This window comes from Agelaius phoeniceus, chromosome 11 (genome assembly GCF_051311805.1).
Source record: "Agelaius phoeniceus isolate bAgePho1 chromosome 11, bAgePho1.hap1, whole genome shotgun sequence".
NCBI classification, from domain to species: Eukaryota; Metazoa; Chordata; class Aves; order Passeriformes; family Icteridae; genus Agelaius; species Agelaius phoeniceus.
The window spans coordinates 6039535-6058017 of NC_135275.1; the positions used below are offsets into that span (position 1 = coordinate 6039535).

An 18483-nucleotide genomic window follows, 5' to 3' on the forward strand; every position below is an offset into this window, starting at 1 on the left:
AAATGACCTGTAAGCTCTGTAGATTTGGAAAAAGGAGCACTAGAGGAAGCATCTAGAGAAGAGTCACAAAGGTGCTTGGTTAGAGTCTCAGAACATTTTGACATGAGCAACCATGTAATAAGAGAAACACATGTAGGTACTCTGTAAGTTTATTTAATTTATTTTGAATCCCAATAGCAAATATACACTAAATAGATATCTCAAATATCCATTTTATACAGTACTGTCAGTATTGAGAGTTCTGTGTGCTGCCCTGCACAGGAAGGCAGGGCAGGCAAGTTCCAGCTGCTTGGTTTTGGCAATTGTAAGGGACTTCCATTAAGGAGGGATCCTTAACCCGTGTGATGTCAAAATATAAAGAGGAAAAGAATAAAATGAAATGAAAAACATGATTACAGTTGTTATAGATAAAAGAAAAATGTTTGTGCTGGCCTAAAGGGAGTTTAATAGTCATTCCTATTAAGCTTGAAGCATATCATAAATCTTGAATCCTACTTTGAATGTTCAGACTGCATCCAATTCTATCAATAGCAAAACACTGAAGGACATTTTTCTTCCTAAAGCTGAAAGGAAAAATTGCCAACAGCTTTTAAAGACTTTTCATCTGTTCTTGATATGAAACTTGTCTTTATCTCACTTAAAAGATTGTAAGAATATATTCTAGCTTAGAGACAACTACCTGACAATATTGTAGCTTTTTATTGCATCTTTGCTCATTATCAAAAATGGCACAAGGAATTGCCCTTGAAGTCTGGTAATTTTTGGTTTTGCAACTTTTCTTACAACGCTTTCTGGGAGAGAACCTAGGTCTGTTTCCTAACTGTGGAAAAAGTCACTTTCACGTGATTTTTAGGATTTATTTGAAAGAAAGAATATGTCCAAACGATGTCATTTAAGGAAGGCTTTTAACATCTATAATAGGAAACATCAAATATAGTTTCCAGTTCCACTTCTAAGAGTCCTTCTGTAAGCTATAAAGGCTTTTGTTTAAATTATTCAAATGTAGGTTGAACATTGTCAAATACTACAACGGATCCTACTTAACATATTGTTTCTAATTAATTACCTCTGAAATAGCAAATACTTTGTAAACGGTTAAATAGCGTAAAATCAGCATTTTTCTGCAAATTTCAAGTATTGTAAAACTGATTTGGACAAGTTGCTTTTTGAAAGGACCAGGCTGGCTCTCACTTGAGGAAGTTGCCCAGTTGGACGCTGTTCCTGGCCAAAATGCAGCGGAAGGTGGAAGGCTGCACCTCCCAGTACTTGACGGGGTTGTTGAAGAGGCTGATGCCGCTGTACAGGGCTTTCTTCTTCCTCCGTCCTGTTGGACAGAAATCGTTCACTCCCAGCTTGGCAATGTGGTTGGAATGCAGGAAAACCACCTGCAGCAACAGGAACAGAAAAATACAGGAGTTGAATGAATATGGAGAAAGTATTCCTTAGCATGTAGGTGACTGAGGTTGGCTAAAACATCAGTTCCATGCAGACCTTGAGAGTAACAAGACCTTAATACTTGTAATTAAATCTTTAAAAAAAAAGTCTTCCTTCTGCCTTAGTCTCTCCACAAAGTCATATGGCATTTTGTTTGTTTTTAGAATAATTGGACTCTATTCTTACAGAATTTGGTTCTAAAATGCAATTTTATATTCTCTTGTAGTAAAAATTATAATGATGTAGTAAAAACTATAATTCTTCATTATAATGAAGAATATAATAGTATTATATTCTCATTTCTGGAAATATTTTTTGAGTGTAGCAGTTTCTTGTCCTTTTTTTCCTTCCCTAGGAAGTGTAGCTGCAATTTGATTTTGTTTATTTCTTTAATAAGCTTTTATGATTACAGGCTCTCCCAGTAGGAGAGTCATGGCAAAATATATGTGTCAGTTAATTATGATTTTTGGTTGTGACTTAATCAGTGTGACAATGGGAAAGTCAAACAACTCAGAACTCCCAGAGATGTTTGATAAGTTTGGTGTATGACCTGCAGGTATTTCAGTTCAGGTAATCCAGGAGGAACCTTCTTCAGCTTGTTTTTTTCCAGGTGGATTTCACGTATACTTGGGATGTTGGCAAAACTTCCGTTTTCCACTTCTTTGATTTTATTATTGCCAAGGCCTAGCCTAGAAATAGTGCAAGGAACATTTAATTAAAGACTAATTGAGATTCACAGCAGCATTGAAGAGCTTTTTTTTTTTTTTTAAGATTGAAATGCACAGGGAGTAAACACGGGGGAGAAAAGAACTGGAAGATGATGAAATCTTAGCTTTGATAGGAAAAAATCACCATTGACCTATCATTTAAACTCCACTTAAAGATTGGCTTACAGCAGTTACAGTTATCTTATGTAAGCAAATGTAATGTTCAGTTTTGCGTGCAGTTTTTGTAATTATAGTGGCAAGTATTTCAATTATAAACATCAAGCTGCTTGTGAGATTAATCATATAATTTTACCAAGTAGTACAGCTGCAAAGTGTAGTCACTGTAATAAGTTCTAATAAAGAGTGAAATAGCAAGTCTTGTCTAGAAAGGTGTTTTTAATGTATAGCTTTTTTTTTTAAATACAAATATTTTTTGCTAAGCAGGACTACCTTCTTTCCTATTTCCAGATATTCCTTCTATTTTTTGCTCTAAGGCTTCAGCCTGCTTTGCTCAGGAGGTGATTCAGAAGCTGGAGCCTCAGGTCATTCGGAATTGCTCCTTCTGCCCATCCTGCCAGCCCCTTTTTTCTCCATTCTTTCCTGATTGCTTCAGAAGCTGAATGGGGTATCTAAAGGCAGTTCAGTAATTTCTGTTACCAAATCCAGTCCTGCTCAGCCATATTTTTAGAGTTCTTAACTGAGCTTTACAGAGAGAACTTCCTTCTCTCCTATTTCAGTGATCCATTCCTCAGAAACACAGATTTTTCTTTAAACCTCATTGCATTTGAAAGCTGTTGTTTCCTTCACCAGCTGCTGTGTTTACAAAAATAAATTTTTAAGAATTCGAAGAACTTAGGATAGTTAGATTTTGTTCTTATTCTACTTTTCTGTTGCAGACTGTTGGCAAAACATGTAATAACAAGAATAATGGGGGGGTTTGGGAATGTGTTTGAGTCTTAAAGTTGGGTCTTACCTAGAGCAATTCCTATCAAAACACCTATCATTTTTATTCTTTTTTCTCCCATTAACAAGAGCAGTACCAAATATGAGATCTTGCTGGGCATGACATTTTAACAAATAAAGGGATTCAGCCTGGGAATTTTACCTTTGTAGGTCTTTGTACCGGTTAAAATCCTCAACTTCAATTCCTGTGATCTTATTGTCATCCAAGTGAAGCTCCAGAAGACTGGAGGGCAAACCTGATGAAAAAAATACACAGTGTGAAAAAACCAAGTCAACTTATTTTTTGTTGGAACATTTATTATGTTCCAAAAAGCATCTTTCCTTTGTGTTTAAAATTGGGTTAGAAGAATCCAATAGAAGAATCTTGGGGAGGTTGTCTGCATCAAAGAAATTGGGATTACATATAACAGAGTATATGTAATTATATCACATATATATATGTATAATATGTATACATATATAGGTATATATATTACATATATATGCACATGTGTGTACCTATATTACACATATACATTTTATATATTTATCTTTATAAAAATAAATATATAAAATGTATATGTATAATATATGTATGTATATCTGTAATATCTATAATATGTATTACATATATAATATATATAACATACCTATATATAAAATTATATATAATGTAATTATATTGCATGTAATTACATATAAGTATGTTAATGAAGAAAATCACCATTATAATTTGGCTTAAATAATAACTTTTTAAAAAATTAAGCTGTGGAAAAACATACACTAATTAAGACATATAAGAGTTCCAAAATTTGGTAATTTTTCTGGCTTCCTTTATAACAACTCTCATGGTTACATTGTCAAAGATGTTGATCCTGTGGTTTGTGCATTTATCTCAGAGTCTGTAGTCAAAGACTGTGGAACCGGGGACAGTTTTTTGAAGCTCTGTAATTTTTTTTTACATGATGTAGCAGTTGTGCTGTCACAGCTGCTAGGATGTGACTGGAAGGAAAGGTTTTGGAATACTCTAAGCAGAATTGTGCTATTTGATAACTCTTTCCCAAGCCAGAATATTTTCTCTTGCATTTCCAAAAATTCCAAATCCAGACTGGTGAACGGACCAGGAGGTGGCGAATCTCTCCACAACATCCTCTTAGCGAGGGCAAGGGCAGTTCATGGCAGCCTGGGTTTGTTCGCTGCTGCTGGTGCTGGGCTGTTCCCCGAGCCTCGCTGGGGATGGCCCCGACACCGAGCGGCTCCCGCTGGCCTCGGGGGCTGCCGGAGCGCCGCTCCCGGCTCTGCAGGGATGGGGCTGCTCCCGGCCTGCCTTTATCCTTTATTCCATTTGCAATACAGGAGCGCCGCTCCCGGCTCTGCAGGGATGGGGCTGCTCCCTGCCTTTATCCTTTATTCCATTTGCAATACACGAGCGCCGCTCCCGGCTCTGCAAGGCTGGGGCTGCTCCTGCCTCTGCAGGGATGGGGCTGCTCCCGGCCTGCCTTTATTCCTTTATTCCATTCGCAATGCAGGAGCGCCGCTCCCGACTCTGCAAGGCTGGGGCTGCTCCCGGCCTGCCTTTATCCTTTATTCCTTTATTCCATTTGCAATGCAGGAGCGCCGCTCCCGACTCTGCAAGGCTGGGGCTGCTCCCGGCCTGCCTTTATCCTTTATTCCTTTATTCCATTTGCAATGCAGGAGCGCCGCTCCCGACTCTGCAAGGCTGGGGCTGCTCCCGGCCTGCCTTTATTCCCTTGCAATAAAAGTTTGTTTGTTTGGGCTCTGCTCCAGTTGGCGTTCCAGCCTGCAGTTCCGGGTGCCTGAGTGACAGGATCCAGAGGGATACTGCCACCCACCTGTCCACTGCACATTTTTAGTACTTTTTATAAGCTACGGGTTTTTAAACCTTTGTGCCATTGTAGCATTTGCAGAGAGAAGCATCTGCAAACTCAGCTTGCATTTGTGGTGAAGGAGTTCACCATGAAATCATGTTTGGTTTGGTTTGTTTATGTATCTGACACCACAATTTGGATCTCATGCTGTATGTCTTTATAGGAGATTGCTCTATAACAAAGGCAAAATTGGAATCATTTTATGTTGGGATTTTTTTTGTGCTAAGTGACAGGAGCTGATACTAGATTGTGTTGGGTTTTATTTTTTTTTGTTAGGCAGACAGAGGCTTTCTGATTTTAAAGTTACCTGAACAGTTGGGGTGAGTTGATTTTGATTATTGTTGAGGGTTTTTTTAGTGTTCTCTTCTTATCTCCTGTATATCTATATGTACACATGTATATGCATATGTGTATACATATGTATATATACAGGAAGAGATTAATAAGAAACAAGTTCTTTATCTGAGTGATCAGAAATACAGGGGCCAACATTGTTTCCCTGGGAGTTAGAGCATAGAATACAGTGTTTTCCTTTGTTTCCTTCCTGGTTCTCTTAGCTGGTAGTTTTGAGTGGTTGAAAATCATGAGTTTGGTTCAATACCATGCTGACCTGCAGAAAAAGCAGGTGGAATGTTGCACTGAACTCTTTTATGCTACATTTGTGTGTGTGGAGGTTAGTGATTCATCAAATTAGTGTTCTAATTTATTTTTACCTCCAAATTACAAGGTTGGGGTTTTTTTTGTATGAAAAAGTGATTTGATTTTGTATTATGTTATGGTGAATTTAATTAAAAATTAAAATTAAGTTTTACTTAGCAAAACTACATTGAATATTGTATTTGAGGTGCAATGTGACATGAAATATTAAAAATTAAATTTAGACATTTTGGGGTTACATTTTAAATCCGGAAAGGAATTTTGCATCCCTTATATCCCTGATCAAATATCAGGGAGTTTTTCCTTTCTCTGTGAGGATCTTTGAGAGGCTGACATGTGAAAGATGTGAAGTGACATCAAATTAGGAATTTCTTTGTATTGTTCCTCCTGAGACAAGTGTCTGGACACTCTGTGAGAGGAGTGGATGTGCTGACAGGGAGAGGGTGGGACAGGGTGTGTTCTGTGTTTGTGCTGTTTGTGTGTGAACTCTTCTGAGATGGGGAATTGCGTATAAAGTTCAAAAAGCAAAGGTAAGAGGTGGTCTGCTAGTAATGAGAATAGAAAACAATTTATGAATTTAATAATCCTTCAGATGTTAAAGCATTTTATTAAGGACTGTGCTGGTATAAGTAAATTAGAAAAGGGAAAGCAGACCTACCTTTAGGAATTGAAGTTAACTTGGCCTCTGCAATTCGTATGTGGTAGATATTCACCCCTTCAAAAGCCCCTGGCTCTATTCCATCGTTGTTAAGAGGATTTGCACTCATTTCTGACAAAGGGGGAAAAAGAAAAGTGTTTATGGCATAGGAATTTTGTGCAGGTTAGACTAAGTTATGAAGAGCTGATTTAAATTGATTTCTGATATTCCAAGCACTCATTAACGTTTAGCTTTGATTGTGTGTTCTGAGGGGTGTCACAGCTCTCAGGGAATTTAGGCTGTGTTACTTGGCTTGCAGGATTATCCAAAACTTGACCTTTGCAGCAACTTCACATAGAAACTAAATTGTGGAGGGTATTCCCACAGCATGGATATCTCTTTAAGGAAACTGTGCCTTGGGGAAATGTTTGAATGGAAATGATGTATAATACATTCCATCTTTGGGAAAGACATTTTCTGTTCTATTTAATCAGGCTTACCTAAAACATGTAGAGACTTCATTCCTTTAAATACATCCTTGGGGATTTTCTTAACCTTATTAGCATGAATTCTGAGCTCTGCCAGAGTTCTGGGTAGATTTGTTGGAATCTCTGTCAGTTGATTGTGGGACAAATACAGTCGTCGTAGCCTCTTTGTTGGTTGAAAGGCTTTGGGATGGATCTTGTAAATTTTATTGTTGTTCAAAGCCAGTGCCTATGAGAGATGGAAAGAGCAATTAGAAAGCTTTCTTTATCCAGGACTATTATGACTATGAGTTTGAAGTCATGGATTTGAAATGTAATTCAGCAATTAAGTATTTAAAATATTTTATTTTTCCATCCTACCAAACTTCAGCACTTTGTAGATGCTTTGGGAATTTCAGTTGATTATGAAAAACAAAGAAGAACCTGCAAGCTGGAGCATTAACCTGAGGGTAGAGCTGACAAGGTGCCAGTGGATCATGAGAACTGACAAAACAATAGGTTTGTCTTCAGATATTTTGTGGGATTATATGGGGTTATATACCTCATTGCTATTGTTCCTTAATGCAGACAAATTCTCAAAACTCAGAATCTCATCTTTTATTTTAACATAATGCTGCAAAATAAAAGGGTAGTTTTTAATCTGAGTTTCTTATACATTAGTATGTGTAGATGACACATAAATTTATGTTTTATTTGGCGTTTCCAGTTCCTGTGAACTTCAGCCTCTCTCTTCTGTACCGTACATGAATCTTTTGGGGGCAGCTTCTTCCTAATTGCTATGTGTTATCAGAGAGCTTGTAATAAATTACTACAGACAGCAAAATACACACTATCTGGAATGCTTTTGTATGCCAAATCCCATCTCTGCATTTCCATACTTAAGCTATTCATTTCTGTTCCTTTTTTATTTCTTCGAGTCATCTCTTCTTAGGAATTGTGCGGGGGAAAAAAGTAGAGCAAACAAGATTTCTTTTTTCACAGAAAAAAAATGAGCTTAGCTCAAGGAAATAAACAGGAAATGCTCCTTCCTAATCCAAGTTGCCATCTGTGCCTTTGCTAAGCAGGCTCCAGGACCGAGCCAAGTTGTACAAAGTAAACTTTGCTCTCAGTTTGCTGTTTGGCCTTGCCACAAATGAACCGAGGAGAAAAAGCAAAGCAGCTTGGTGTGCTCAGCTATCACATCATTAACTGGTGACTCTGGTCTTTAATGTGATTGCTGATGGATTCCAGTGGCTTTCTCAGCCATTGGAGATAAGAGACTGTTAGATCTTTTACACAGAATATAAAGCACAGTTTGTGTTACCTTTTGCTTGCTGCTAAGACCATTCTGCACCCAGATATGAGACAAGAGAATAGGAAATGCTTTGTTGCCAACTCAGAATTTCTGGAGTTCCTGTTTTTTCTGTCCTGTCCTAGGCCATAAAAATTGACAAGCTCATTCATAAACACTTAGATCTCGTAAATTTTCAGATCTTGCTTAGAAGCCAAATATGACTGAAAGGATTTGTTTTATAGAATCACAGAATGATTTGGGGTTGGCAGGGACCTTAAATCCATCCAGTGCCATGGGTGGGGACACCTCTCACTATCCCAGGGTGCTCCAAGCCCCATTCAGCCTGGCCTTGGACACTTCCAGGGATCCAGGGGCAGCCACAGCTTCTCTGGGCACCCTGTGCCAGGGCCTGCCCACCCTCACAGGGGAGAATTTCTTCCTAATGTGTTAGGAATGGTCCTTATGTTAGCTTGTGTGTCTTGTGTCTTTCTAATGGAGAATAGAATGTACTTAATTTGCTATCAGTTATGGAACAGATTTGTGGTTTAGAGAGAAAATTTTTAAATGGTCAGTATTTGTTAGTGGAACTAGATCTGGATACTGGATCTGTGCTGACATCCAATAGAAACAAATATTCTAAAGCAGAATTAATCTACTTCCCAGCCCTCTGGGACTCTCATTTCCTTTCATCATAAAAAGGGATTATTGCATACTGTAAACATCTAGATTTATCAGTTGCCAGGGATATTTGTTTCAAAGCCTGTCACCACATGTATAATTGAGCATGGTAACAAATTAGGAGTAAAGCCCTTGATTTTTCCAGTAATTCAGTATTTCTCTGTTTTCTGTTCAGGTCAGCTGGATTTGTAGCATTGGTTTCAGTGCTGTGTGTTAGCTGTATGTTCTGTTCTTTTGAAAATACCCTCAGAAAATGTGGTTAAATTCTTTCTGCTATTTTCCATCTAAGCAGATAAAGGAGGCCTTGCCACCTTTAAAATGTAGAGATTGATTCTGTGCATGCTAAGAACTGAAAAATCTTGAGAATCTTTTTGGTTAGATCTATTTTCTGGGTACTGTAGAAAGTAGTTCTTACAACTCAAAGGTATTTGCTTCTTACTATGTGGAAGCTCTCAAATATACAGGTCTTAGACTTTTTATCTATATTATTGGAGGAGGAGATAACGTTTATATTTATAAAGTATCTAAATATTTCACATTGCTAACTAACTGGGAAAGTTGGGAAATAGCAAGCTTACATAAAGTGATGTGAGTCCTTGGAGATCATTCTCCTTGACCTCTTTGATTTTGTTGTTTTGAAGATCAATCATCCGAGTATCTGGTGGGATGTTGCGAGGAATTGATGTCAAACCTACATAAGTGACATAAAGAGAAATATTATGTGCTGTACTTAAGTCCAAAGAAATTTACTGCCAAACATCAAAACACAAGAAGATTTTTAATTAATATGGTGGGGAAGAAAATATGAACAGCCATAAAGCAAAGGGTAGAAGGGAATTTTTGATAGTGGGAAAAACTAATGATGTAAGAATGTACTACAAATGTGAGCATAGTTTTGGGAGGAATTGCTTCTGCCCCTGACCATGAAAACTTAATGGAGACTGCTCACTGTGGACTCTTTGCACCTGTGAAATAATCCTCAGAGCATGAGTTGTCCTACAGGGCAAGTGTTTAGTCCCTGGAGAGGGATCCCTCAGGAATCCAGGGCAGTGGTTCCCTGTTGAGGAGCAGGGGTCCCTGTGGATTCAGGGGTCTCTGCTTAGTGCTCCTTTGGACCTCTGCTCTGCCCTGTCCATGGCACTGGAACAGCTGCTGAGGGTTCATTCAGGTCATGGCAGGGCTGAGAAACCTGTTCTTGGTGTGGGCAGAGGAGGGTCTCCACTGCCAGCACTTTATACCAGTACCAGAAACCATTAACACCAATCAGTACCAGGACCAGAAGTCATTAACACAACTCATTACAAGAACCATAGATCATTAACATAAATCAGTACCATTAGCATTATTCCCCCATTCCAGTTTGCTGTTCAGTTACAAACCCATTGCAGTTCAGGCCATCTGAGATCATGAATCAGCAAAAAAGATTTAACAGGGACAGGGACAGAAACTTTCTTTTGAGTGGAAATGCTGATGCATGAAATGCTAAATGCTGTCCAATTTATTAACAATTATTCTATAATTAATAGATTGCAATTATCTAAAGCTGAAGTCTATTAATGTGGGATTTTTCTATGTGTGAATTCATCTAAAATGGTTTGAAATCTGTAGACCAGATACATTAACCACAATTTGCTGCTCTCAGCAAAAGTTTCTGATTCCTTAATAATAACACATTTTAAAAACCCCTGCAATTTATGTATGGAGACTGTTTCTAAGACATGAGAGTCCAGGATGAAGTTCAGGAAGGTGGCAGGGCTGTGATGAGAACAAATGTCATTGTCACTGTGCTAGTGGTGGGACCACAGTCCTTTGGCTGCCTTGAATGATAGGAAAACTTCAGTGAGCACTAATTGAAATTGGCACAATTAATAATGAATTCACTTTTAGGGACTGGGATGTACCTGCAGCACTGACAGGAGCACATTTGCCTTTGGCTAAACAGTTACCAGGGATGCTCACTTGGGTGGAAGTTCAGCTGAGGGAATACTTTGCATCCCATCCTTTAAAAGACAAATCGTACAAAGGAGAATCCAGTGGAGAACAGACACACAAATTCATTCTTACCTAGGTCAGAGCAGTGGACAACTCTCACATAGCACTGGCATCCAAAGGGGCATGTTGGGAACAGATCAAAAGGAATCAGTGGTAGAATGGGTTCAGTGGTTGGAAATAGAGAATTGTCATCATCGTCATCATCGTCGTCGTCTTCCATATCTTGGAGCATCATATTCTTCAGTGTAAAATATGAAGGACCAGTGAGAGATTTGGCAGAGCACAAAGCCAAGAAGAGAAGGAGTGTGTATTCTTTCATGTCTTCTTAATCAGGATAACCAATCTTGGAAAGTGAACAAACGAACAAAAAACAAACACCAGAATCAGTGAATAGGGAGCAGCAGATGAAGCTATTGAACTGTTTACTTCACTCACTGCCACATCATCTAGTCCTGAAAAAGAGCCTGTTGTGAGTATTGAGGTTTAATTAGTATAAGAAGGATTTTAAAATAATCTTTTAAATATAAGTTAATACTATAAAATTACACATAATATTAACTTAAATTCATTAGGCATTAATGTAATATCAAAGCATTTTAGTTTAGTTTACAAATAATATTATCATTTGCTTCAAGCTTTGAAGTAGAATTTTTGTAGTAAACTTTACCAGAACTTGGACTATGATTTATTTTATTCATTCTCAATGAAAAAAATATTTTTAGTGGGATACATTGGCATATGTGCATTGCTTATAAAATTTGGAAGTACTTGATTAGCAGTGCATAAAATGCACTCAGTGGGATACTTCCTAAACACTCAGTATTCCACTTCCTAAACACTTTATTAAACTCTTCTTAGTCTAATCTGAAGTTTTCAGTCCTGAGCTTTTCCCATGTTCCAGTCATTTGTTTGTTACTGCCATTGATGGAAATTCACCTCTGCATGCAAACAGATCTCACAGAGTTGTAGAATCCCAGAACACTTTAGTTTGGAAGGGACCTTAAAGATCATCTCATTGCACCCCTGCCATGGCAGGGACACCTCCCACTGTCCCAGGCTGCTCCCAGCCCTGTCCAGCCTGGCCCTGGGCACTGCCAGGGATCCAGGGGCAGCCCCAGCTGCTCTGGGCACCTGTGCCAGGGCCTGCCCACCCTCACTGGGAAGGATTTCTTCCCAATATCCAGTCTAAACCTATTCCCTGCCACTGTGAAGCCATTCCCCTTGTCCTGTCACTCCAGGCTCTTGTAAAAAGTTCCTCTCTGTCTTTCTTGTGGGCTCCTTCAGGCACTGGAAGGCCACAGTCCAGTCACCCCAAAACTCCTCTTTTCTAGACTGAACAAACCAAATTCACTCTTGACTTCTGTTTGAGGAGGGCTCTTTTCTCTGAGAAGGATTGCCTATTAGAAATCCATGTCAGTGGAAATCAGTGACTTCATTTACATCCAGAAGAAAAGCTGAAATCTGGTAGATTTGTGTGTGAATTTTTCAACATAGGTTGGGGCTTTTCTGTTTGTTCAGGTTTTTTTTTTTAACTTGCTCCTACAGAACAAGGTAGAGAGGAAAATAGAGAAAGTAAGAATTGCTGCAGATGCAACAAACTTTGAGAAAATGTTGTAGATTCAGCCCTCAGTTTCATGTTCTTTCCCTTCAAATCCCAATTCCAGAATCATTTGGTAGTGTAAATGTGCTCCACAACCAAGAGGGGGGCTGCAGGAAATTTTATTGTGCATGTCCTGTTTATAAAAGTGTTTCTATTTAGACTATTATAGGCCTCTTTAAGGAAATACTAAAAGGGTGTCAATTCTTGTTTGATCACCTAATGAAATGTTTGCTGATCTGTTTGGAGATGAAAAATGCCTTTATGTAGGCATTTTCCCATTGGTCCTCCACTGCAGCAAAAGGAGTGCTCTGCTTTGTACCAGGGTTTGGCTTGGCTTATTCAAAATGAGGTTTTGTTTATACCACTTTTTTCTGTGCAGAGTCATTTTGATGTTTATTGAGGGGGGGCTCATAACAGCATTAAATGCAAATATCCTGCATACCTTACTGCTCCTGTATCTGTGTCTGTTTAAAAAGAGTTTAAAGGGAGTTTAAAAAGAGGAAAGCTAACAGTGTTCAGATAACATAAAAATAATGCAGTGACTTCTTTCCCCCAAATATATGCCTGAAATCAGAATCACAAAGTACTTTGTATCTTGTAGGTCAACAACATCTAGCTAAATTTAATATTTCCCATAATATTTCAGTTGCATGCCCATTCAGGTAGTGCATGTACTTTTACTGATGTAACAAGATTACCTTCACATGTATTTTTCCCATATATTTTCCTTTGTGTTCATAATAATGTTCTCTTGCAATGCTCCTAGAAAGAATTTTGTGGATGTTCTTGCAATCCCTTGCAATGTCTGTCCTTGAAAGACTCTGAATATAAACAGTGCTGGCAGGAAGGTGTGGAACCTCTGTTTGTTTTTTTGGAGAGAATTGTTATCATCTCTGGCTGTGCACCTTTGGAATATTTGGCCTTTTCAGTCTTCTATTTCAGCTTCAGAAAAAGGCCAAAATTTTCACTACTTTAGTCATACCATCAGTTAGGAGATGAGGAGTTGGAAGCCTTTCAGATTCCAAGTTCTCCTTGTTCTTGGACAAGTGGTTTAATGGCTAGGCTGCCACACATGAGCTCTCAGGCTCTCTGTTCTTCCCTGGCAGTTGAGGTCCCAAGTGCCAAAATGCCCTGTGGTCTATCAGTGATGAGACTCCATTTCCATATGCAGGATATCAAGTGTGATGATGTCTTGGGACATGGACTTTCCAAGTCCCTGCTGACTTCAATTTCTGAGAGGCACTGGCTGTGTGGTTTTAGTGGATCTAAAAGATAAAATTGTATGTATGTTCCTAAAATGTTCTTTTGGATCTGGTGCTAGGAAGTTCTCTTATGAAACAACCTAAAAATCTGCTCCCACACTTGCATCTGTAGCAAATGGATTGCATATTTCCTTCCATGTAGCCAAAAATTAGGCTTTCAAAGCATTAAAAGATTGAGGCAGCGATTGGAATAGTGGCCAATTTGAACTCTTGAAAAACATGTGTTGCTCACAAAGCTCTAGAAAAGTAGTGTTGAAATGTGTCACTGGTGAAATATATTGGTTCTGTAGTTAAATCTATTGAAAACAAGTCCCTGAGTTGGGATTTTTTTCATTTTAAAGAAAAAAGTCCTTGCTTCATCTTCTCATCTTGCCCTTAAGAAATCATTATTGGCTTTGTAATTAGGAATGACCATCAAGCTTGACTCCAGGTTTGCATAGGCCACAGAAATGCCAAGGAATGGATCCTAAAGAACTGAGTTTTATGAAGGTGAGGGAATGGTTCTTCCCTGCCTGAGGTTTTGAGTTTCCCAGTAAATAGATGCTGCTATGACTCTGTAAAAATGCTCTGACTCTGCAGTGCTTCTCAGAGAACCTATACAAACATTCTGTGTGTTTAAACTTCAAGAATAAGAGAATTAAAAGAAAGCCTAAAATCTGAGATGCTAGTGATCTCTCTGAAAATAGTCATGAAGGTTTTATGAATCACAGTTTCAGAAGGTATAGGTACAGCTGTGTTAATGGTCCTCTGCTGCCACTGGAGCCTGACTGTGCTCCCAGGGGCTCCCTGCCAGCTCTCTGGTACCAGCTCTTCCTTCAGACTGTTCACTGAGCTGGTTGAACTCACTACCCCAGCACAAAACTAATGTGAACTACAAAAAACTCCATCATATTCTTTTCAAATGAAGAAACTGAGTCAGTTTGGAGTACCAGAACCAGCACAAAAGAATGGGTGGAACAGCCTGGTTGTCAGGGCTGGAACATTAAATGGAAAGAGAAGGAAGGAGGAGCAATGGGGGAGCCATTCCTGACATATTCAAGCTGTTAGGCAGACTAAGGGCTCTGTTAAATAATCCCTGAGCAGCTGGCTGTCACTTGGACAAAGCCTGGCTTTGTCCATTCTTGTTTTAACAGACAGAACATTGAGAATGAGTTTGACAAAGACTGTGGTGAATTCAAGCTCCTCTGTGTCAATCCTTCTTATCCTTGAGCACAAAAAGCTTTTGAGCACCTTCTCCCTGGAAACATGAGCCACCCCAAGGTGAGGTGACTGAATGTGGAGAGTGCACCTCACATGGAGAGGTGCTCTAAGGCGCTTTCCTGAGGTGTGCAACTGTCCAAAAATCACTGCACTGGTTGTTTGGGACACACTTATCCTCACTAATGTGGTCATCTATACCCAAACTCATATTGCCAAACTACACATGGAACACAGGCACTTTTTATGCTATTAGTTATAATTTGTAAATCATTAAACACAGGTGATGTCACAGTATAATTTAAGATGATTAAAGGCCTTGAGATTTTATGTGGAAAATTCCCATATTTCTGTGATGTGAAAATTCTAAACATGGGTTATGGGAAGAAAATCCCTTTCAGTGAGAACAGAAGATGTGTTGTTAGCGTGGGAAGAGGGCATAAAGAGACCCAACAACAAATAACTCTGAATTGCTTGGCAGCTGCAAACCAGTCCAGCAACGTGGACTTTGCTGTCTTATCAGTTATGATGCTGAAGGAGTTAATACATGAAGTTTCTAAATCTTAAAAAGACTCTAAATTATATTTAGAAATCACTCCTGTTATCGAGGTACAGAGACAAATTTCCCATGGCATTATTTCTGAAAAGGAAATGTTTAAATGACCCAGTGGTGGTCTTTGCAGAGGCAAAGAAAAGTCCCTGTGTTCATTAATAACACAAATCATTGCTCTGTGCACAGATTTTGTCCAAAGAAAGGCAAGACCATAACTGTTTTGAAATCTATATTTAAAAATAGTTCTGGTTCTATTAGTCATTGTCCCAATCCAGAAATAAAAGGAGTTTATGTTTAACTCTATCTACTCCATTGATTTACTTAAATTGCTGAAGAAAAACAGGAGGAAGGTTATTTGTTAGTAAGATTACTGTAGAAATGTCTGTTGACAGAAATAGTCCAATATTGAAGTTGAGCAGTAATAATTAAGAGGATGTTTACAAAATAAGTTGTGTTTACTTTTTATGGAGAGCTGTTTGACTCTTGTTACTGAATGATCTATGAGGATTTGTAGGTTGCAGTTCATCTACAGTTCATTCTCTCCTGGGTTGTTTTTAATTACTTTGCTAATATGTACTTAAGAACCCCCACCAACCTGAATACCAAATTACAGAAAGTTAACACTGAGTGGTTACTGTAGAGCTGCTGTTATTGTAGAGTAGATTTTCACAGATGGCTATAACTGAGAAAAAGTGTTATGGTCAACTGTAACATGTTTCTGACAAGTCTTTGATAGTTAAATAATTCACTATAGCTCTATTTGTTTTTTCAGCTCACATGTAGTAAATACAGAAGTATTTCAGCTGCAATTAAATTTTCAAATGTTCCATTTAAAAAGTGGTATTTCAAATTCTAAATTATCTAATATTACTAATCTGCACATAGTGACTGACAACCTTAACTCTTTGCTGCTGTTTACATAGAATAGGTATTCAAACTGGACATACCTTGCAGGTTTGGAAGTTCTTCCAGAAGCACTGGGATAATCCACCTAAGGTCCTTATGTCCAGTTATTTCATATTACCAAAAAACAGGGAAAAAGGAAGCTAGAGTGAGTTCTGTGAAATGCAAAGCATGTAGAAAGAAAAAGTCCACTTCCAAGCTTCTTGATCCTTCTGGCACCGTGGGTGATACCAGAGTAAAGTGCTGCTTCAGATTAGCCCATCTTAGTACTGAAGAATGATATTGAGGCGACTTGTTACCACTCATATGTTTTTCATCACTGCCTGTATTAGAGCCAAAACTTCTGGCTTAACTCTAGACGTCTAGTGGAAGACTTTGTAAAACCTGTAGTTTAATAATAGTTGACATCAGGCCATTGGAAGTACAGTGAGGTCCATTTCAGGTCATTCCTGCTGTGGAATCCCACTTATTTCTGATTTCACTAGCCATTATTCTTTTAAAAGTGTGACTTGAATAAAGCTATAAAACTTCAGCCAGTGGCAGTGTAAACCAGTAGCCTGCAGTGACCTGAGGGCTGCCAAACCTTTCTAAAGTTAGAAAATTAGGACTTTATTGTGTAGCTATGTATAAATTTTAGCTCTGCTTTCAGGAGGCAGCAATCTGGCTGGGAACAAGGGTTCAGGAATGTAAACTATAGATCAGATTTTTATCAATATAGCTAATTTCTGTGTCCTGTGTGTGGGAAATAAAGCATATCTAGTAATGAAAATAGAGACAATATTTGCAGTATTCTGTTATTGAAGTTGAGGGTTTAAAACCCTTTGAGAATGTGACCTGTAACAAAGTTTGTACTGACGAGCACATCACAATATTTAGAAACTGGGTTGTTCTTTGTTTACCTTTCATAGGCCTCTGTTTATGTAAACTTCAAAAATGTTTAATTAATGGAGTTTACCTAAAGCAAGTTTCATAGTCAGGGAAGCACTTTGTGTCTTTAAATTTCCAGTACATTATACCCAGTTCTGTGCACATCTGACTTCATCTGTTTCTTTAATTAGCTGCTTTCTATGTTAAAAGTCTGGTCTTGCTTTGGAAAAAAAAAGCCTGGAAATTTTACTTGGGATATTTTTTTTTGTTATACATGTAATGTGCTGTTTGCAAAATGCCTGTATGTTTCATAATAGCTATTTTGTCTACTGTTACTTTCTTAAGGAAAGAAAAGATTCTGTGCCAAAACTTAAAACTTTAGTGCTGATATCAACCAAGACAAGACTTGTGTTACCTGCAGCACTGCTTTTGATGTGTTCCAGTTTCAGTAGCATAGATGGATCATGATAAAGTGTCTCCCTATCACTTTTCCCAAGGAATAAAATTACAATTTCAAAAGCAATCACGTTCCCACAGAAAAACCTGAAGGATGATCTTAAGCTTTTTTCAAATCTCAAATTGCATATATCTGCATTCTCTTGCCTGCTTGTAGAAACCAAAGCTTCCTAAGCAAACACTCCCCTGTGTTTTGAATAGCTTGGTTTGGATGGGTTTACTTGAGGAAATTAGTCTTAAATTGCTGTTTTAAAAAACCCTCCAACATTTTCTTGGCTGTTCAATAGACGAGAGCAGGGCCTGAGGGTTGTGATATAAATGTACTGGTTTCTTTTTTCACTTCATTCAGTAGCAGAGTGTTGAATCAGCAGTTTCAGCTCACCCTGGTTTTGCAGCAAACTATTTTTGAGGTTTAGTAACATCTCAATTTTGGATGAATACTCAGAGGTTTTATTATTATTTTCTCTTTTTAGTTGCTTCTGGTGGTAGGAACACATTCCTCTGTGTATGAAGTTTGTCATAGCCAATTATATAATGAAGGTGACACACAAAGTGGTAGTATCTGGAAAAAATATAACAGTCTTACCTTAAAGTGGGTTATCCATCAATTTTGTCCAGTATATAGTATTAGTAGGGCAGAAATAAATATAGCTCACATGCTGTTCTTGTAATGCAACTGTTTAATATCTCAAGACATGGATCCAGTATTTTGGTGTGAATAGGATTGCAATCTAGGATAAAATGCCCAGAAATCATCTTCTCAGGTCTCTTGACTACTCAATTCTCAACTTCAGATGTTACTCTTGACAGCAGTACTTAAAACATAACCAGTGGTTCTCAATCCACTTTATGAGCCTGTTCATTTAAACATTTGCAGCACATTTTCAATGTCTCAGGTTTTTAATGCATGTTGTCGGGGGCTTAATGAAGAGAGATACTTAAAATAGTGGT

General features: G+C 38.2%; 2 protein-coding genes across 2 annotated transcripts in view; one reads left to right on the top strand and one right to left on the bottom strand.

The window, feature by feature from the left end:
- The window catches only part of CENPP (centromere protein P), a 115971-nt gene that overhangs the window by 53085 nt on the left and 44403 nt on the right, over positions 1–18483 (top strand). The window lies entirely within an intron of this gene.
- ASPN (asporin) lies at positions 138–16632 on the bottom strand. Its single transcript, XM_054640241.2, has 8 exons — positions 16254–16632; positions 10767–11037; positions 9281–9393; positions 6767–6980; positions 6288–6398; positions 3247–3340; positions 1985–2123; positions 138–1385 (listed from the first exon to the last, which is right to left on the bottom strand). Exons 2-8 carry the CDS (start codon positions 11011–11013, stop codon positions 1188–1190), a joined length of 1116 nt encoding a protein of 371 aa, XP_054496216.1. The 5' UTR covers positions 11014–11037; positions 16254–16632; the 3' UTR covers positions 138–1187.

Bases quoted from the DNA above. Each gene is read 5' to 3' on its own strand.
- ASPN (XM_054640241.2), bottom strand. From the start codon at position 11,013: ATGAAAGAATACACACTCCTTCTCTTCTTGGCTTTGTGCTCTGCCAAA. The intron at 9,394-10,766 runs GTAAGAATGAAT...TCACTTATGTAG, and splicing joins TGTCCACTGCTCTGACCTAG to GTTTGACATCAATTCCTCGC. The intron at 1,386-1,984 runs GTCATACACCAA...CTGTTGCTGCAG, and splicing joins CTGAACTGAAATACCTGCAG to GTGGTTTTCCTGCATTCCAA.